Raw genomic sequence first — 22,218 nt, forward strand, 5'->3', positions numbered from 1 at the left:
GAAATTCAACACTGGACACACCAACATTTAGAAAAGAGAGCCTGATAATGTGTTGGATTCTGTAGAAGGGTCAGATTTATTTAGCTGTCATATGTCCCTATAACCTTAGTTGAATGACAGCAGTTTTCTCAACTAGCTCCTCTTAAGGAAAAGTCCTGTAGAATTCAATAGAGAATGAGATCCTTTCTATAGGTTTATGTGAAGCCCTGGACTGAATAGAAAATTATACTCTATGGGATATTGTTTTAAAACTATCGAAAGAATCTCATTCTCTATTAAATTCTGTAGAATAATTTTTATAAACCCTTGTAAAACTTTAATAGTACCCTACGGTTGTCATATCTACAGGATGTTTCTGTAATGGTTTTAAAGTTCAATGCAAGTCTTCTAGGAAAGGATGGTGCAAGCAGATGTTTCAGCCTTTATTCCTTGTGATGATAAGAGCTGACATATTAATCCCTGCTGCATAATTTAGAGGCGCTCGTAGCCAACCCATAAAGCACTGACACTTCCTTACAGAATCATTAAAACAATCTTGCTTCTATCTCACTACTAGTGCAGGCCTGCAGTAATGTATCTTTCCTATGCAGAAATGAACATATTTTACATTTCTCTTTAACAATATATTAAACCTGATCTTCAATATCTGGCTCTTTCCTCAGTTTCTAGTTTGGCTGTGCATATTTGCCTGAATATGCACCTTGTGGAAAGACAGTTGCCTCAATACTCCTCACTTACCCCCATGAAGCCCCCTCTAGGGTCAGTTTCAGACCTCAGGAAAGTCTCTGGGCCAAATTCAGTGCTGATGGATATATTTGTATAAGTTACATGCCCATTGTAAGTTGGTGAGGAAATGGGTGTGAGCTGTATAGTGTAACATGTACTGATTTGGCATTCAGTGGATGTGCAAATTCTTGTACTGTACTCACCACGGGGCAGAAGGAAAGGTATAATAGCAAAAACACCTAAAAGGAAGGTGCAAAATAAAGCAGCCCCTACTTTATTTTATACCTTTCATCTCTTGTTAGTCGCTTATCTGCTATAGTTACCTTCAGTCTCATCAACATGTTAGATTTGTATTACAACCCCTCTCCCCCCATGCCAGACTGATGCATGCTACACTTCTTTGCCACTTACACTCATTTTCTGACCAACTTACACTCCACATGTAACTCACCGTTTCATTTCTGTTGCTGGTCAGTTGGGCCCAGTGACTTAAATGGAGTTACATAGATGTAAATGAGAGAATTTGCCCCAGTGATTAAAACCGTTGTACCAGATTATGTTTTCAGATGCATATAAGCAACTCCCTTTGAGGTTCCATTGCTGGAAGTTCAAATGGCTAGAAGGAAATACTTTTTCACTCAGTGTGGAATTAGACTTCGGAACTAATTGCCACTGGGTATTGCTCAGGCCAATAATTTAGCAAGATTCAAAGAGAGACTGGACATTTATAGGCACACCAAGAATATCCAGAGTTGTTGTAGTTAATGTGAACAAAAGTGTTGGAAACCCTCATGTGTCTGGATTTAAACCAATACATTATGGATTTGGAAGAGCGCTTCAGATTATCTGGAACATCTCATCCTACACCTTCCTACTGCAGGATTTCTTGTATCTTCTTCTAAAGTAACTGGAGCTGGCCACTAGATGGGCTGCTGGTCTGATCCAGTATGGGCTTTCCTATATTCCTCTGTTGCGCCTATGTTGAGAGTAGGATTTGAACCCTGGAGCTGTTTTATGAATTACGTAGTATTTAGAGCATGTTGCATTTATTTTTCTAAACCTTTTGGTTTCTTGGTTTCTCTTGCAGTCAGTGCATCTGTGAAGCAGCAATACCATGACAATATCCACTGGATTCGGGAAGCCGGGAAGCACAGCTTGGTAAATGCACAGCCTCTTTCACACACGGCCAGACCAAAAAGCAGAAAAGGGGCCCCAGTGAAAACTCTGGCTCCAAACACTGCTCTTTCCACCCAGGGGTGTTTGAAATCTGATCCTAGCTCCAGATCCAAATGTTGTGAATGGCCCCATCTTCATAATGAACCAAACCAACACCTCACCCTCTCAACTTTGAGATGTTCAAAAACTGGGTCTAGAGCCAACTTTTGTGGCTTGAGTCCATCTCTGTTTTTCAACAAGGCAACTTAGGCTCACAATACACTTTATTCATAACTAGCTTTCCCTGAGCTCCACTCCTGAAATCTGACCTTGAAGGAGCTGTCCTGTCCTGGGTTCTCCCCTTCAGGACTGCTGTTCTAGTCCTGTAGCCCTTTTTTCAGGAGAAGGGGGGAAAGGGCTATTTCCTCCTATGGTATTGTATATTAGATGGAGTCTCCTTTTTTAAAGCACAATTAAGCACCATAGCCAGTTAACTGCAGGCACTTCAGGATTCAAGCATGTGACCCCCTCTCCCCAAAAGCTGGAAGCCAGACTAAAGACCACAAAGTAAGGGATGGATGGGGGCATAGCTCTATGTGAGACAGATGTTTGATGTTCTTTGTCTCCATATTTCTCCTCCCTTCCAGCCCACCGCCACTACCACCGGTTCCAATCTCTGCTTCTCAGCTGTTGATAAGGGGATTGTTGATAGGGGATTGTGGGCCTGACAATGAGGTTGATTTAAAAAGTGGGATTTACTAAACTGTAGCAGCTAATTAGAAAAATAAATCTCATTGTGTGAGTGTAGATAAAACTCAGTTCAATGGGGGGGGGGGTTAATTTCTTATTTCTGGAAGCTGATTGTTTACAAATTAATACTCCATGCTTTCTCCAGTGGAGGGGGCCGAGTCTACCGCTGGGGCCTGGAGATAAGCCAGTTGCAGAGGGAACCTTATCACTCTGGCATTTTCATTTTCCAGGTAGTTGGCTCCCAAGCTAGAATCTTGTACTCTGATCAGAAGGGTCGTGTGTCTATTGCGGTGGCTATTAATCGAGCCATTGCTGAAAAAAGGATTAAGGTATGGCTTTTCCCACTCAATGCGGCATGGTAATTGTGTTTAGTATCTGAGATCAGGGTGGGATGGGAGAAGTAGAACGGTTCAACCAATGATAATAAAAAAAGTATATTAGAAAATGTCGAGTCAAATTCTCTTCCCTGTTACACCGGAACGTATTCAATGAGAGGAGAGTCTGACCTAGAGAATGTCTTCATAGATACCACATTTAATCCCCAGGTAAAAAATCTGCCTGGTGTTGTGTATGGGCATCATACAGTCGGCATTCACTCACACTTCATATGCTAGTGAAAAATTAAGAGAAACCAACATAGCCTCTGATACTGCCACCTTTGTGCATGCTGGGTTGTACCTTACTGCAGGAGTAAGATACTAGTCAGTGTGAGTAATGGAGGCAGAATCTACCCTGTTGAAATTTAGTACGTGGACAGGAATTTGTACATATTGGGATTTTCTAAGGTCTCTGTGGGCTTAGTATATGATTGTACAGCGATGTAGCACTGTGGGACCTAGATCTAGGCACTGCTGTAGATAATACACATTTATTATTGCAAAGAATCTGGGGCTCATGGTTGGGCTCAGCTGGTACATGCATAATAAAGGCTTTTATACTACAGCAAAACTATGTGGTATACAAGCCTCTGGTTAACAAAATTGAATTCTTGCTTTTATGCTCATGAAAGGTGTTTAAATGTTGCATGCTGTGGTGGTATTTTGCTCCCTGTATTTTAGTATGATGGGGCCTGGCATGCATGTTTTTCTGTGCAACAGAATAACATAATCAGCATGTGTGTTTGTTTTAGAGAGGGTTCTGAGCCTCAAGGGTCTAATCACCAACCCCCCAAATCAGACAGCCGTTCACATCCAGAGATTCAAACCCATCTTTTATATTTTTTGTTGCTCAGAAAATCTAAGGGCCCAATTCTCCTCTCAGACAGGTTTTACAACAGTGTAACTTCATTGGAGTTGCTCCGGATTCGCACTTGTGTAAGTGCTCTTGGAGTCAGGCCCAAAGATGTTAAATCACGCGTCTCTGTCTTTCCAGTGTCAGAGCTGAATTATCATTTTTAAAGAAGCAAATTCATGTAACGCTTATAATGAATATCAATAGAGCAATGTCTGTGTTTTGTTACTCAGAAAATGTTTATTAACATATTTCAAATACTGTTGATCTTCTCAGGATTCAAAATGAACATCATTGCAAGCTAGTCTTAAAAACTAAAGCTGGCCAGACAAACCAAGCCCTCGGAGCTATGAATGAAAAGGGCAGGCTTCCATGCCCTTTAGGATTCTGTTCTGTATCTTTTTCATCTTTTCAGAATCTCCATTCCCCTTCTCAGCCATTCTCATGAGTTGGACATAGAGGTGCCCTTGAAGTGACTTCATAATTTGCTGGCAGCAAAGAGCACAGCAAGCAAACGGACTCCAGATTAGGCCAAGTCCATGGAGTTACTGTGGTGTAAAACTGGCATAAGAGAGAGGAGAATCAGGCCCTATCAGCTGGGCTAGATATCTGCCAGCCAAGAAAGATTTATCTGAGCTGTAGGAAGCTGTTAAGTGTCCGTGCTCCCTTATTTGTAGTTTATTATTTATTAGCACTGATTGGAAATTTTCTGGTGGAACAGTTTCCACTGGAAAATGCCCATTTGACAACATTGAAATGTTCCAGGGAAACGTGTCTATTTCGACAAAATTCCGATGGACACCGGGCAGGTTTCCAGCAGAATCCTGTCTGGTTTCCTGCCAGTTTATCTGCCTGGCTCCACGCCAGCCTGCCCAAGCTTCCAGGCTCCCTGCTCCTCAGCAGCCAAGGCTCCCAGGGCCTCCATGCTACTGGCTCCCAGGCAGCTTGTCTGGCAGAGCCAGGGTGCCCATGGTTTCAAGTTCTCTGAGCTGCTGGGCTCCCCATCTGGTGGGCGGCCAGGGCTGTGAGCAGCTCAGGGAGCCTCGGAATCGTTTCCAAAAGGTCAGAATGAAATGTCATTTTGACTTTTTTCTAAATGAAATTTTGGAATTCTTGTTCTAAGAGAAATTTCTAAATTTCATTTCTTGTTCCACTTCTCAACAGCTTTAATTGTTTTGGAATTTCCTGTGGAATGGGAATTCCAGTTTCTACCCAGCTCTGTTATTTATTATTTATATTCCAGTAGCACCTAGGAACCCCCAATGTGGACCCAGACCCCATTGTGCTAGGTGCTGTACAAACACCCCAAAGAGTTCACAATCTATAGTGATGTTTAAGTTACATATATATGTTGCAATTGTGGTTAAGAATCAATGAAAACAATACAAGACAAGCTAAGGGCCTGATCTCACAAAGCTTTGATCACACAGGCAGTACCACTGCAATCAATAATATTATATGAATAAAGAATACTCTGTGAGTAAGGTTCACAGGTCTCTCATTTTGCATAGCATAGAATCATAGAATCCAAGGGTGGGTCTACACTTACCTCCGGGTCCGGCGGTAAGCAATCGATCTTCTGGGATTGATTTATCGCATCTTGTCTAGACGCGATAAATTGATCCCGGATCAATCCCAGAAGTGCTCGCCGTCGACACCGGTACTCCAGCTTGGCGAGAGGAGTACGCGGCATCGACGGGGGAGCCTTCCTGCTGTGTCTGGACCCGCGGTAAGTTCGAACTAAGGTACTTCGAATTCAGCTACGTTATTATAGTTCGAGTGGGGGGTTAGTGTGGACCAGGCCATAGAATATCAGGGTTGGAAGGGACCTCAGGAGGTCATCTAGTCCAACCCCCTGCTCAAAGCAGGACCAACTCCCAAATAAATCATCCCAGCCAGGGCTTTGTCAAGCCGGGCCTTAAAAACCTCCAAGGAAAGAGATTCCACCACCTCGATTTAATCTTTCATAAAAACAAACAGTTTCCTTAAATGCTGTAGAGTTACAAATACAGTTGTACTAAATGACAAAGTTCAACTTAAATTATAAAATGAAATGTGGAACTGTTAAAAAAAATCTCTGTGTAATCTCTCATAGCCTCAGATATTATACTTAATTTCACATTTTCAAAAATGTTGCAAATTCATGAAGAAATATGACTTTGCCCTGTTTTTGCATGAGGATTAGCCAATACCACAAAGTCTTTAAAATTTCAGATAAAAGTCAATTCATATCAATTACTTGCAACATTCTGCATTTTTTTTAGTGTGAAAATATATTTTTCATGCAGAGCTCTCAAAAAAGGCTCTTTATCTCTGGGTGTGAAATGATGGTGATCTTCTCCACCAGATTTCACACACACAAAGTCAGCATTTCTTTACCAGTTATAATAAAAATTGGTGGCAGAGGGAGAAGGAAATTAAGAGGATTAGGTTGGGGAGTAACGAGTTCTTTTTAGATGAGATTTGAAATGAGATGGTAAGTCAATAAGGCAGAGAGTAAAATCTGCAAAAAAACAGTCTATGAATGACAGAGTTGACAGTCTGTGTAGGATTCCACTTCCTTGTCCTTGGTTTTTTGTAGGCACCGGTTGTCCTGAGTCGAGATCACCACGATGTGAGTGGCACCGACAGTCCTTACAGAGAGACCTCAAACATTTATGATGGATCAGCCTTTTGTGCAGGTCAGCAGAGCAGCTGAGATGCGTCTGTCTAGGCAAACAAAAAAATGGCTTAAAACAAGAAATTAATTTTTATCGAACATTTTAAAAGGATTTTGTTTAACCCTTTCATCCCAATTAATTGGATTTCCTGTTATCTTGACATGGAGGCTTTATGGGATATAATTATGATACAGAAATTAGCATGGAACTAGTTAAAGTAGAAGGGCCCTTGGTAACACCAATGTAAATCTAGACTAATGCTACAAAGGTCACTGACATTATTCTAGATTTACACTGGTGTAATCAGAGCGTAGAATCTGCCCCAGCTGATGGAACTCCATGGAGGGTTCCTTTGATTTACACAGGTGCAAGATCAAAATCAGGTATAAAGTTCATAGAATCATAGACTTTAAGGTCAGAAGGGGCCATTATCATCGTCTAATCCGACCTCCTGCACAATGCAGGCCACAGAATCTCATCCACCCACATAGGTTTGATACAGGAGTGGGTGGGTGAGATTCTGTGGCCTGCGTTATGCAGGAGATCAGACTAGACGATCATAATGGTCCCTTCTGACCTTAAAGTCTATGATTCTATGAACGTTATACCTGATTTTGATCTTGCATCTGTGTAAATCAAAGGAACCCTCCATGGAGTTACAGCAGTATTAACCTGGTACAGTATAAGCAAGATCAGAATCAGGCCCTGTGTGTAAAAAAATGCTTTGTACAGAATTGATACTGACACAGCCCTGTTCATTTTACTCTGTGCATTAACAAGAAAATACAGTTCAGATTCTATGAGACAGCCCTTGTCATCAGGGAACATGGGCTGATGCACAGCAGTGAGCATCAGGAGTTCTGGATTCGGTTCCAAGCTTTGCCACCAAGCTGCAGAATGACCTTGGCTAAGTCATTCAGGTTCCCTTTTCAAAAGGGGCCTTTCATTTTGGGAGCCCCAGAACCTGATTTGCAGCGTGCTGAGCACCTGGGGAAAATACAGGTGCTCAGCACTTCTGAAAAACATGCCCAAAGTATTGGGCACCCAAACATGGAGGCACTCACATCAGTGCACACTTTCAAAAATGTTGGGGTAAATCTCTCTCTGCCTCAATTTTCCAACCACAAAATGGGAATAATAATAATAATAATAATTTGTGTACCCGAGAGGTGTTGCAAGGTGTCATGAATTGCTGATGGTGATGTGCTTTGAGGTCCTTGGATGCAAGGTGCTACAGAGCTATAAGGACAAAGTATTATTACCAGGTTCCCAGAGTTGCAAAATTTGACTAACTTGTAGGATAGCTGAGGATTCCAGTTTGAAATGGAGGCTCATTTTTTAAGAGTGAAATTTGTTTATCACTGTTTAATAAAACTGTTTTCTTGAATTATATGGACCCCCTTGAAAGATCTCCTCCAAAGCCCATTGGAATCAATGGGAGTCTTTCTATAGTTTTCAGTGGTCTGTAGATCAGTCCCTAGCTCTCCAAGCTCCTAAGGATGAGCTCTCAGAGAGAGTGGGGGAACATTTTAGGTCTCTTCTTTTCTCTTCTCCCCCTCCCTCCCCCCAGCACTGCAATATATGGTAGTTTATCTGAACTGACCCATCTGAAGTCCTCTCATTACTGAACATTGGGATTTTCAGTAACTTTGGCCCACCTGTTTTGGTTTTGCATTAAGTGCTGCAGTCTGACAATCAGGGTCACCTCAGCCCAGGCAGATGCTGTTGAGGAAAGTGTCTTTTAGTGCTGTCGGTCGCTCAATTAGTGACCTTTTCCAAAGCAGAGGGCTTGCAAATTATTGCAGCATTAATCTGCTTGCCATGCTTCCATCCTAACCTTGATTCTGCTCAGCCGTTTGCCTGAGAAGGGAATGGAAGTTTTTACATGTTGAGTTACACTCTTATCCCTCTTGTCCTCAATGCCATCTGACAAAGTAATTATTATGTTAACTGGGTTATTAAAGTGACATTATGCCAGACAAGATGATGCCATAATGAAAGCTTTTTGACAGGGTTTTAACATGGATCAGTGGCTGCATTAGCTAGTTCTTACACTGAATATGCAGTGCATACAACTTTGCAAATGTGGTTCCAGGGATGTGTTTGTTTGTTTCTTTGGGTTGATTTTGAACTCATAAAATCAAAGCACTTGCTCTGTTGTTCCTGAATCAAAAATCGTAGGGTCTTGTTTTCACTGGGGTCTAGCCCATCATCTTCTGGTGTGTGCAATTTCTTTCACACGTGCACACTTCTGTGTGTACTTCGATGTACTACAATTTACATGCAAAGCTGAAATTTTAGAATTGGATATGCAAGTGTTAGTGCCCCCTATTGCATGGGCTAATGTGTAAACTGTGTTTATGTGCACTTCAGAGGAAGCCATGCACTGAAAATCAGGTCTCTACTTTATTTTTCTGTCTTTTTAAGTTGTGATTTTTAAAGAAATAAATATTCTAGGTAACTTCTAAGCATTAAGGGTTAAATTCACTCTTGTACAGAGGTTCAGGGCAAAACCTTCACACTTAAGTCCCATGGAAAATCTCAACATAAGGCTCACTTGATGCACGGGCCTTTTTGCTTGTTCCCTGCGCATAACAGAGAGCTGTGATCTGGTGGTCTGAGCACGGGTTCGGTAATCGGGAACTCCTGATTTCTACTCCTTGGTTCTTCCACTTTGTGTCTAGGTTTTCAAAAGCATCAACTAATTTTGGATGCCTGTGCTGAAGGGTGCCCAGTGTAAGACCCCATAATTGAGGCATCCAGAATTATTGGACTTTTTTTTTTTAATTGGGGCTTTAACTTCTGTGCCTCGGTTTCTCTGTTTGTGAATGGAAATGACAATACCCCCCAACTCTGACTTAGAACTGAGAGTTATAATTAAATAATGTTCCTACCATGAAAAGTGCCACGTCTCTGCAAAGTCTTATCTATTCCAGTGAAGTCTTAGGACTGGGAACTTGCATCGGCCTAGCTATGTCCCTGAGGGGTGTGAAAAATCCACACCCCTAAGCAACATAGTTAAGCAGACCTAATCTCCAGTGTAGACAGCGCTAGGTCAACAGAAGAATTATACTGTCAACCTAGCTACCGTTTCTTGGGGAGGTGGATTGCCTATGCCGACAGGAAAACCCCTCCCGTTGGCTGCGCTTCTGTAGCGATTGAAGTGTAGACATACCTTTATTTACTTATTTTCTAATTTTCTACAATTCCTCTTACACAGGCCTCTCATTTTAGATCTCCATTTTAGCAGTGTATAAAGAGTACTACAATCCTGAGAGAGCGGAGCATTTTGTGATACTGGCATGTGTTTCCTCCTGCGTGGAAAGAAAGAGGATGGAAAAAATAGTCTCTTCCCTTTGCCCTCCCCAAGTGGGAGAGAAAGCAGTGAAGTAACAACAAGCATTACATGAAATACATGAAGAATTCTGGTGCTACAATAACTCATTTCCTTTCTTCCTAGATATGGCGGTACAGAATTTTGTAGGAGATGCAGTTAGAGGAGCCACTTGGGTTGCCTTGCACAATGGTGGTGGAGTTGGCTGGTAAGGAGAACTTGATCTTGTTTGAAGGGAAGAGCAGTTCCATCCAGTTGATGTGTGTGTGTGTGTGTGTGTGTGTGTGAAAGAGAAAGAGTCAGCATATGCTACTGTGGCAGTGAAAGGCCATGTTCATGGGAATAATGGAGGTTTGGGGAGGGGAGGCTCAAAGGGTACGTTACAGGTTGAAGTGTGGTGTCGTATGACGCTTTTTTAATTAATGTCCATATGTCAAGAAAAAGTGTTTTAGACATTGGCCATAGCACTATTTGGGAAACTTAATTTGCTAAACAAGGACAGACTGGCTTAGTTTTTTTGAACAGACCACACTTCCAACGTTGTCTTCACACATGAAGAACCAGAGTGTTAGTGGATGGATTGTGTTTAGGTTTCCCCTTAAGCTGCATTTAAATCTGTGACCTTAGGACCCCAATATAACATGCCCATGTGCTAAAGTGCAACAAAGGGTTATTGATACAAAACAGCTCAGATGCCAGCAAACTTTTTTCCATCCTTCTTCGTTCAGTTCTTCACTCCTCTTCCCTTGCTCATGCCTGGCAAGATAAAAGGCAGCATCAATGCAAGGACTGGTTTAAACAACAGCCCTCTTGTTGCATTACACACTGAACCTGCAGGGATTTTTAAAGTGAGAAGCAGAACAAGATGATTGCCATATAGAGAGATGGGGATGTATATTTTCAAGAGAATTCTCAGAGGTCACATTCTGATCTTGGTTATGCCAGTGTAAATCCACAGTAACTTCACTAACAGCTTACTCTGGACTGACACTGATCTCAGATCAGAATATAGCCGCTGTCTAAGATGTCTTTCATCATGTAATCTAAGCACCATGGATAGAAATGCCTAGATAGGTGGAAGCATGGCTAATAAAATATTAAGAGGGTGCTTTCTTTGCTTTGTTTTGTATGATTGTTCAAAGTACTCATGAATGGTTCAGATTACTCACTTCTAGCAGATTTACATTAATAAAAAAAGAGAAGTTGGAAGAACAAACTAATGATTATCAATCTTCCTGTTTCAGGGCATAGGATGATCACCACTTACAATCTGGAAAAAGGTCCTTCCTCCCACCTGGGCACACATGAGTGTGTTGTTAGAGCTTCGTGCCTTCTCATGTTAAACAATGCCAGAAAAAAATATACTAAACTAAATCATGGCTCTTCAACCTAGGCCTGGATCCAGCAAAGCACTTTCACATGTGAGAAATCCCACTGACTCCAGTGGGACTACTCAAGCGCTTAAAGTTAAGCACATGCTTAAGTGGTTTGCTGGATGGGACTGTACGTGATGGGTGCTCTGTAAATGTTGCGGTAGAGAGACAGATTGTTCTGGTATGATATAGCAATTTGTTACAGCTTTTCTATTATTGTTAGGGGGCTGTATTCTGTTTTCAGTTACATCAATGTAAATCTGGAGTCACTCCATCAAGTAGGGTTACCATATTTCAGCAAGCAAAAAAGAGGACGGGAGGAGCCCCGCCCCCATCCTGCCCTAGCCCCGCCCCTGCCCCTCCCACTTCCTGCCCCCCTCAGAACTCCCAACCCTCCCCCCGTTCCTTGTCCCCTGACTGCCCCCTCCTGGGACCCCTGCCCCTAACTGCCCCCCAGGACTCCACCCCCTACCTAAGCCTCCCCGTTCCTTGTCCCCTGACTGCCCCCTCCTGGGACCCCTGCTCCTAACTGCCCTCCAGAACCCCACCCCCTACCTAAGCCTCCCTGTTCCTTGTCCCCTAACTGCCCCCTCCGAAGACCCCCCCAAACTGCCCCCCAGGACCCTACCCCCTACCTGTACCCTGACTGCCCAAAACCTTCTCCACCCCCACAAAAAGCCCCCTCCCGAACTCCCGACCCCACCCCCGTCTCTTGACTGCCCCCTCCAAAATCTCCCTGCCCCTTCTCTTGCCCCCTGGCCCCCTTACCCCGCCGCTCAGAACATGGTGTTGGGCTCTGTGCGGAGCCGGACACGTGTTTGCGCTCCCCAGCGCAACACACAACCTGGTCCCACCCCACCCAGTGTTGCCGGAGCAGGGCGCTGGACTGCAGGGGAGGAGGAGCTGCCGAGGCCCGATGCAAACGGCCCGGCAGGCCGGCCGGCTCAGAATGCAGGGAGGGAGGGGGGGAGGAGGAGCTCTACAGCTGCTCTGGAGTCCAGCTCAGCAAGCTGCGGGGGAAGGGCTCTGGCTGCCAGAGCCCCATGCGAGCGGCTGACTTTCCTGCAGCCTTCCCAGCCGCGCCTTGCTCTGCATGGGGGGAAAATCCTGGACATTTTTAGTGATTTACAAATTCCCTCCCGGACGCTATTTTTAACACAAAAAGGAGGACATGTCCGGGTAAATCCGGACGAATGGTAACCCTACATCAACTGCAATGTCAGGTTCGCACTGGTGTAGCTTCAAGCAGAATTTAAGCCTTGGCTGTTTGTTTAGGCATCCTTTGGCTCATTTATTAGAAGCAGAAAATATAATTTTTAACAGTGTTTAAAAATAGTTTCCCTCAAAATATAGCAAAAAATTGTCCTCTTTCCATGAATCTCCATGTTCGTGGCATGAGCTTCCAGCAAACACAGCTAGAGGGAGGTATTCAGGGCCAACTGGGCCCATCTGCAAACGACATACTGCAAAACTTGTACACTTGAGTATTCTGGGTGTACAGTTGTTACATAAATCTGGTGGGTTTATTACTGATTATTAATAAAACAAATAAAATTACATCATCATCCATACCGTTAAGTTTGGCTTGCCTTTTACCCACCCAAGCAGTCCCATAGTATTGCTTGGGTGAGTCAGGTGAGGCGCTGTAGGGTGTTAAATGTGACAACATTTTCTGATTGACCCTCTAGTACACAAGTTTAAGGTGGTTGCCTGTAGTATAGGGATGTCTGATCAAGGCTTTCAAATCTGTGCAAGAAAAATGATAATACTGTAGTACTGCCACTTATTTTTCCCAAGCTCTGTAGGATGGTGTCTGGCATTTCACTAAATGTCCCTTTTTCCTCTAGGCCCTGCAGTAGGCTGCTAGCTTAGATGAAATCTCAGCCAAGCACATGCCTTTAAGGGCAGGAAAGTCTATTGCCATAGGGAATGCTGATCACCAAGACCACAAGTTTAACATATGCCAGCTAGTTTGGAAACTACAGCTAAAAATGTAGCGTGAGGGGCATGAAGTTACTGAGGCTTCGGCTGGTTGCATTGTCTCTAGGATATTGTCCAGTGGAACAGCATGTTGCTGAAAGGGGCACAGTTTTTGCTGTTAAATGCTGTAAAGGACCCACTCTCCTTCCAGTATGTTACAGAACAGCTGTACAGAAAACCAGAATTAAAGAGCTTGCAACAGATGTTATCCACAGAGGCACTGACTATTATGTGGCCTTGTTAATTGGAGCTAAAACAATCTCCCATCCTGGTTGGTCAGATCATTCTGTCTGCATTATTCTAACTCTAGTGATTTCAATGGAGTTATTACTGACTTATACCTGGGTGAGATCAGAATCGGGGCCATAGTCTTGAGAGAGTCAGACTCACAGGGAGAAATGCTGGCCCTGTTGAAATCAATTAGAGTTTTGCCATTGACTTCAATGGAGCCAGGATTTCATCGGTTAATTATAACGGAGGATATGTCTCTAAATCCCCTAAACTGCTCTGATAATCTCAACCAGAGGCTGTAGAGATGGAAAACAACTAGATCCTGAGTGAATAATTCATAATGAGTCATTTCTGTGCAGAATTTAGCCTTTTTTGTCATCTGCTGGAAAATCTGCCAAAAGATCACTATGTCCATGAATGTATTTGTTATTTAAATTTATTTGACTAATATCTTTAGGAATTGTTTATTCTATGCATTGACTGTGACTGTTCAAAATTCAAATGATAGAAAAGACTATCTAGTCCAGTAGTTCCCAATTTTTTTTCTGCAAATGACCCCTTTGGCATCTGACTAAAGGCATTGGACCCCTTTCATTTTTTATACGTCAGTTTCATGTTGTTATAGGGCCTTTACATTTCATTTTTATCTGTATTTCTGTTTCTCCTAAATGGGGGTATTACTTTCCTGTCTTGTATAAGTGACACGAGTCTTGACATCTGTGACAAAAAAAGTACTTCTAAACCCTCACAGGGAGGATGTAGTCCTGAAGGGTACTATTGGAATGCCCCTTCCAGCCTGGGAATACCTCCACCAGTGTGACCTCTCACGCTGTTTGGAGGACACCATTTTGAGAACAAAATGGCATCCTCTGTGCAGCAAAAGTGCCAGAACATTGTTTAGGCCCTGGCTCAAGGGACAGACCCCTGTATAATCCATGGTGGACCCCACTTTGGGAATCTAGTCCTACTTTTGCTTGAAGAGCACATGGGCCAGATTGGGATCTCAATTACACTAATGTAAATCTGGAGTAACCCCACTGGCTTAAGTGGATTTACACCAGTGAGTAGAATCTGTGTCAGAATGTAATACAAAGGGGGTGCTTGCAAAATGAATCAGAAAATTAGCAAATGGAAGTTTACGGGAATCCAAAGACTCACGGAAAGGCAGGTACTGGTAACCCAGCCTACCAATTGCCATGGATGATTTGGGGTTGGGTATTTGGTGCAGTACCTGATTGGCTCATTCTTGCTCACTTTAGTCATGGGGGTAGACTTGGCCCTGTGTGATGAAAGAGTTTGGCTTCCACAAAGAACGTTGGAGTTGAAAATTGGGCCTGTCCTTGCTCAAGCCTTAATAAGCCACTATGCTGAGACTCAGATGTCGTAACAATGTCATGTTATTAGATACTGCAGTCTGGAGAGCTTTCTAAAAGCCTTGGCGCTGCAGTGGTTCTGTTCCGTTTAACTGGATACCACCCAGTCTAGTTGGAGCTGCATCCTCCTTGCATTTGCTCTTTGGGAGAAAGGGAGGGATAATGTGGAAGTTTTTCTTTAAAAAAGATACAGTCCCCAGCCATTACAAATATATTTGATTTCCTTGCCCTATGGAGCCAGATGCCCTTTGGTCCTCCGTTTTCATCCAGCAATGTTGCACTTTAGCAACTGAGGACCTGTGTTGCATTGTAAAGACCACTGGGGACGTGAGAAGTCAGCTGGCTCTGCAATATAGACATCTTCTTGTGCATGGTGAAAATTAGCCATCTCATCTCCTTGATCTCAGTCGATGTAGGCTTTTCATCTGTGTGATTTATTTTTCCTCTTTCATTTCCCTGATAATTGATAAAGGAGTGTATGTATATACATATGTTAGAAAGAAATCAACTTGACATTGGAATGTAGCTGTTGAGAGAATTCAGAAATGAGGATCACAATTTATTTGGCAGCCAGCCTCCTCAGTAGATGTTTTCTTTTCACCAGAATTGTTGACAAATCTGCTGCTTCTTCCTGATGCAGCTCGAGAAATGTCTTTCCTCCATTTTGATTCACTAAGTTATACCCTTGTAACACAAACAGAAACACAGGATTTGTATTTATTTAGCTGGAGCTGCATCACATGCACCGTTGATGTGGATACAGAATAACTCAGGCGTGGCCATAATTATAGCAACTGAATGTCATTGATTTCTCTAGGCCTGTTCATTTGCACAAGAATATATGAGGGCTATGTAACCTGTAGTGACAAAAAAGCAGAGGTAATTCAAGCATTGAATTACACAGTTGACAGTGTGACATCTTGATTGTGAGAGGGGCCTGGTTTTCTTTGATCACCTTACAAGGAGGCATCTGGAAATTATAGGAGGTAGCTTAGGTCAAAATGCCACATGTTTCTTTAATTACTTGAAAATATTACCCAATGCTAATGAAGGCAGAGTACTCTCCTTTAAAAGTGAGAGGTTTTGTTGGAAAAGCCATCCTAACAAACACAACTTGTTTGGGGTTTAATTTATGGGTGTCTTTTTAGATGGTAGGCCACATTCTAGCTTGCTATTCTGGAGGTACATTGGTGTAATTCCACTGAAATGAGTGGAGCTGCTCTGGATTTACTTGAGTATTAGTAAGATCAGGAATCTAGCCCTTTACCTCCATGCTTCAAAGAATCATCTTTGAGATGTTGGGCTCAGAGGAGATCTTTTGTCACTAAAAAGAACATCTCTGCAAGTGTTTTGCCAAAGAGAATATTTTACAAAACAAAACAAAACTAGAGATCTAATTTTCTTACTGTCCTATGTTAGTAGTGGGCTGATCTGAAAACCAGGTCCTGATCTCACTTACACTGGAGTAACTGCATTGAAATTAACAGGAGTTACTCTGTGTTTACATGGGTGTAACTGAGAGCAGAATTCTGGCTAAATTATCAGTCACACTCAGTGAACCAAAGACAAAATGGGTGAGGTCATGTATTTTATTGGACCAACTTGTGTTGGTGAGAGAGAAGCTTTCAAGCTTACATAGTGGGCTTCTTCAGGGCTGGAAACATACTCAGAGTGTCATAGTTAAATGCAAGGTGGAACAGATTGTTTAGCATAAGTAGTTAACACACATTTCAAGGGACCATTCAAGGTGAAATGGCCTGTTAACACCCCTCCAGTCATAGGGAGGAAAAGAACAGAGGGGAAAGAGGGAAGGTGAAGAAAGTAGCTGTGGGGTTATAGATAAGGCTACGTTTTAGTCATGGGTATTTTTAGTAAAAGCCATGGACAGGTCACGGGCAGTAAACAAAAATTCACGGCCCGTGAGCTCTCCATGACTTGTACTATATACCCCTGACTAAATCTTGGGGAGGGGGCAGCCCAGGGGTTCTGAAGATGCTTGCGGGGATGCTGCGAGGGCTCGGGGGGGGGGCGGTCTGGGGGCACCGTGGGTGCTCTGGGGGGTATTGGCAGGGCTGGAAAACTCCCTACCTGGCTCCTTGTGGCTCCCTAGAAGAGGTGACATATCCCTCCCTTAGCTCTGTGTGCTGCCCCTGCCCCAAGCACTGGCTCCACAGCTCCCATGGCTGGGAACTGTGACCAGTGGGAGCTGTGCAGGTGGTGCCTGCAGGCGGAGGCAGCGCACAGAGCTAGGAGCTGAGCAGGGCCAGCTCCAGGCACCAGCGCAGCAAGCAGGTGCTGGGGCGGCCAAGGGGAAGGGGCGGCACGTCCGGCTGTTTGGCGGCAATTCGGCGGCGGGTCCCTTGGTCCCTCTCGGAGGGAAGGACCTGCCGCCGAAGTGCCACCGAAGAAGAAAGCGGCGCAGTGGAGCTGCCGCCGATTGCGATCGTGGCTTTTTTTTTTCCCCCCGCCGCTGGGGCGGCAAAAACCCTTGAGCCGGCCCTGGAGCTGAGGGAGGGACATGTCGCCACTTCTGGGGAGTCCCCCAAGGTAAGCGCTGCCCAGAGCCCTCATCCCCTCCCACGCCCCAGCCCTCAGCCCTGAGCCCCTTCCCACATGCACCCAGGAGTTGCCCGAGCTGCTCAGGTGGCCAGCCACACCGGCCACTGCAGAAGTCACCGAGGTCCTGGAAAGTCACAGAATCTGTGACTTTCGTGACCTCTGTGACAAACTCGCTGCCTTAGTTATAGATTGTTGTAATAGGCCATAAATCTAGTGCCTTTATTCAGTCCTTTCCTCCATATGACTGGAGAGGTGTTCACCGGTCACTTCACCTTGAATGGACCCTTGAAATATATTTTAACGCCTTATGCTAAACAAACTGTTCCAACTTTTATTTAGCTGTGACACTCTGATTATGGGAGAATTAATAGGTTGGTCTGTCCATCTAGATACCAATAGGACCCCCATCACCATGCTATCTGAATGCTAGACCTGAATGTAGCAAACGTGAAAGGCTTAACCTTTCAGAAGCCTTGTGACTTTTGCTCTTTAATCATCAGGAATGCTGGCATTTCTGTATTTGTTTTTTTGTTTTGTTTTGTTTTTTAATAAAGCAAGTGCTATGTGGAACATACTGTTCTCAGGAGACATACAGCAGGCTTAGCTTCTGGCACTGCCACTTGGGTCAGAAATGGGTTTGCTGGCTGGTAGCGTGGGAAAGTACAGAATGGGCTTCCTACCCTTTTCTACACTAGGACTTTGGTTCCTTGTACTGCTAACTTTCCATCTTTTAAGTACAAAGACTCACTGACTACATCCTGTATCCAATTTCAGCAATATTATCCAGGCCTAATTTAGATTTTCTCTTTCCCCCCAGTGCATCTGACTGGAGGGATACCTTATAGGATTGGTTTGTATAATTTTTTTTAAAAAAAGATTTATTTTAAACATGTAAATACTTGTATTTTAAAGGGGCGAAGTGATAAATGGAGGATTTGGCCTTGTTCTGGATGGATCAGCAGAGGCTGAGGAACAAGCTAAGATAATGCTCAGCTGGGATGTTTCCAATGGAGTAAGCAAAATCTGCCTTCTGTTTTGACTTGAAATATTGCTTTTCTTCTTCAAAACACAAAAACCGCTTGGTATCCCAGGAATACGCGAGCTGTACCATGAAATAGGCCGAGTAACGAACTCTGCTAACTATTCTCTGATATGTACTATTTATGGCCCTGATCCATACCCCATTGAAGTCAGCGGGAGTCTTTCTATCAACTTTAGTCAACTTTAAAAAGAGACCCAATAAATGTAGGGCTTTTGGGACCTTATCCTGGGAGGTCAAGAGCACCTACTGAATTCCCAATGCATAGAAAGCCTGTTTATCTCCAATTTATATCAATGAGAGTTTTTCCAGTATTGTCAGTGGGAAAAGGAGCAACCCCAAGATACCTTTACTGGTGGCCACTTTTATTCTTGGATACGTGCCACATGTCCCTCAGTCTAGAGTTTAGTACTAAGTGCTAGTTATATGCAAACTCAGATCAGTTCATTTATTTGAACTGCAATGGACCATGAGCTTGGGCTGAGTTTCCTTGGCCTAAAGGAGAGTGTAACACATACTAACACAGAGTGATTGTCCTCCTTTAGTGCCGAGACCAATATGGGTTTATGACTCGACTCCCATGCCTGTGCTACTAGAGATGGTAATTTAGATCCAGCAGGAGCAGCTCATGCTTTTGAGATCCACAGGTTCTGGGTTCAATTTCTGTAGACAACTCCCCACAGTGGCATAATTACATACAGCAAAATTATAAAGGACAAAATGTGTGGCGTTTTAGGAAGGCTTTGCCTATTCATAATTACTTGATGTGTCTCAGACCAAATGAGGCTATTGCTTGCCAGTTCTGATGTGGTGTGTTTCTGCTTTATTTCTCAAAAGAATTTGGTGAAAATGGTTTCCTTCCTTGCATTAGATCTGAAAATGGATTCTCTCCAGAGAATGTGGTACAAAAAACAGTAGGAGGAACTATCCACATGCACTCCCTGTACCAGGTCTGATAGAATAGATAAATCATTGAGGAAGAAGGAAGAAGATTAAATTAATCTCTAGACTTGAGTAATGGAGGCCGCTGCTTAACAAGCATAATTTATCAGAGACAGCCTATAAAACAACAGTTTGGTAGAAGATTTACTTGCAATGTGATTTATTGCATGCAATAGCACAACTTCTCAGCGCGCTGTTTAAAAAAGACAATCTTAGAATATTGTCTATATTCCTATATCCAAAGGAAAGAAATTGGACAGTACACTAGAAAATATATTGCCAGGAATAATCCTATATATGCAAGGGACATTGACTAGTAGTTCTTTTATTTTTATAATCCTCAAAATGTATTCATTCTAAATTGATCACATGCTTAAGTACTTTGCTGAACTGGGACCTTAAGCATTTGCCTATTTTAACAACTTTGAGTCTGACCAAATACTTCAAACCCTGATTTGTAATGCATAATAAAATAATATTTCTAGGGCAATTGCACATAGGATTGTGCCTGTGTAAAGACTGAATAAGGAGCTGAGGATTTGGCCAGTGATGCTTGTGTTAAATGACATAATGGATACATGATATAATAAATTAATAATTGAGAGTAGTTATATAGCACCAATATACTCATGATGAGGCTAAACCAGCAAGTTCAGATCTATGTCTGACCTTCTCCAAAGTTCAAGGAGGTTTGGCTCTGTCATTCTTCTTCAGACCTATTTTACAAATAAATAAGAATCTGAATATTAGCATTTCTTCTGAAGTTCTAGGAGGGGTTTTATCTGGTGCTGTGGTTTGGGCATAGCTTTGCCATAGACATTCTGAGCCTTCCAGTTCTAGAGACTAGGGGCTGAATTCTCTGCTGGTGTAAATGGCTACCACTCCATTTACTTCAGTGGAGCTTAGCCCATATACTCTACCAGAGAGTTTGGCCCCTTGGTTTCAAATCTTACCAGCGGTTCAATTTGAAAATATGTGCAGTGATCTCAACATCCTTCCATGTGACTATTTGTCCCATGATAAAATCAGTGATTGTTTAAAACAGACCTAGGTCTGAAACAGCAGCTAGTTTTGCAGATCTGGATTGAGATGCATTAATTTTTCCTTGTGAGGGACTTTTAGCAAAGCATCTTTTTACAATGTGCCTTGCTCTAGCCAGGGCTATCAGCCCCTAATTTTTAACTGGACTAAAATGCATCAAGACCATCCAAAGACTTTTGAAAAAAATGCTTAGGGTGAAAGAGAGCAAATGATTTCTTACATTGGTAAAGAAACGGGGAATTAGCATGAGTTTGATAGATTTGTTATCATTAAATTGTGTGCGTGTGTATGGGGAGAGGTGAAATGTGGGGAGATAAGGTTGCATTTTTACATCCATTTACTTGCACCTCATTTGTGATCTGACAGGTAGCTAGACGCTGTTGGTCGGGCAACAGTAATGCCTATGAAACAATCTGCCAAGCGATGGAGGAGACTGGTAAATTAAAGGTGACTCTCCCACACAAGGTGGTAGACGAAAGCATTTTGGAGCAAGCCCTGCATCGTTAATTGCATTCTGAATTCATTATGCTCCTTTCAGACACATTTTGAAGTTGCTTTTTTGTTACCCAACCTCACTCTCTGGTAAGATAATAAATGCTTTGCAAGTGTCTCTCCTATGTGAACAGTTCTTTTCCTTCATCATTAGCAGGGTAATGCTGAGGCTCCCTACATTTACGGTCTGATCTAAACTCCACTGAAATCATTGAGAGTTTTTCCATTGACTTAATTGAGTCTACTCCTGCAGTAAGATACTATTCAGTGTGAATAAGGATATTGGAATCAGGGCCTAACTAATTAAGCTACATAAAAAAAAAAAATCCATTCCTGTCTGACTGTTCAGAAATCTGAGAGGTTCCTTGGTCTAGTGCAGGGATACTCAGACATCTGTGGTTCACTAGCCAAATTAGTGATCAACGTTACCCTAAAGAGCCACAGTAGTGTGAATTCATTGTTTCATTTGCTATTTTTATATGTATATATTATTGTCACAGCAAAATGACTGACCAAGTGTTAGGTTTCAGAGTGGTAGCCATGTTAGTCTGTATCAGCAAAAACAACGAGGAGTACTTGTGGCACCTTAGAGACTAACAAATTTATTTGGGCATAAGCTTTCGTGGGCTAGAACCCACTTCAATAGATGAATGGAGTGGAAAATGCAGGAGCAGGTATAAATACATGGGTGTCAATGTGTTGCCACATGATGGAATTTCTGAGGCAGGGATAGAATCCAATTCTCCAGGGCAGAGTTCAACTGCCTTAACTGTCAGACAAAGAACGTAAGAACGGTCATACTGGGTCAAACCAATGGTCCATCTAGCCCAGTATCCTGACTTCCAACAGTGGCCAGTGCCAGATGTTTCAGAGGGAATGAGCAGAACAGGGAAATTGAGTGATCTATCCCCTGTCGTCCAGGCCCATCTTCTGGAAGTCAGAGGTTTAGGAACACCCAAAGCATGGGGTTGCATCCCTGATCATCTTGGCTAATAGCCATTGATGGACCTATCTTCCATGAAGTTTCCTTTCTCTTTCCTATCCTTTCTGTTCCTGCAATCCCCTGCCTCATCCACTAGACACCTTCCATCTTCTGTAACAAATGAAGCAGGCATCCTGCAGAAAACAGCCTTTTTCACTACATAACCCTGATTCATCCCCAGTGCAGGTCCGATCCTGTGCACTGAACGAGGCAGGGGGCCTGTGGAAAAAATACTATATAATAATATAATTCAAGACTGTATCATAATGCATGAGTAGAAGGGGGCCAATCAAATTGAATAGATAACCTTAATTCTGGCATTTCCTAACTTTTGAATATTTGATCTTGCGC

General features: G+C 43.0%; 1 protein-coding gene across 2 annotated transcripts in view; it reads left to right on the forward strand.

Moving 5' to 3' along the window:
• The window catches only part of UROC1 (urocanate hydratase 1), a 71,788-nt gene extending 50,785 nt beyond the window's left edge, over positions 1 to 21,003 (forward strand). For both annotated transcript variants that reach the window (XM_054035334.1, XM_054035333.1), the window contains 6 exons: positions 1,814 to 1,884; positions 2,862 to 2,960; positions 6,443 to 6,542; positions 9,982 to 10,063; positions 18,284 to 18,383; positions 20,760 to 21,003. In XM_054035334.1, the coding sequence (XP_053891309.1) occupies positions 1,814 to 1,884; positions 2,862 to 2,960; positions 6,443 to 6,542; positions 9,982 to 10,063; positions 18,284 to 18,383; positions 20,760 to 20,900 (593 nt within the window). In that variant the 3' untranslated portion in view covers positions 20,901 to 21,003. The remainder of the gene's footprint in view (positions 1 to 1,813; positions 1,885 to 2,861; positions 2,961 to 6,442; positions 6,543 to 9,981; positions 10,064 to 18,283; positions 18,384 to 20,759) is intronic.
• Positions 21,004 to 22,218: the final 1,215 nt, after the last annotated feature.

The sequence above is a fragment of the Malaclemys terrapin genome, chromosome 7 (assembly GCF_027887155.1).
Source record: "Malaclemys terrapin pileata isolate rMalTer1 chromosome 7, rMalTer1.hap1, whole genome shotgun sequence".
Lineage (NCBI taxonomy): Eukaryota > Metazoa > Chordata > Testudines > Emydidae > Malaclemys > Malaclemys terrapin.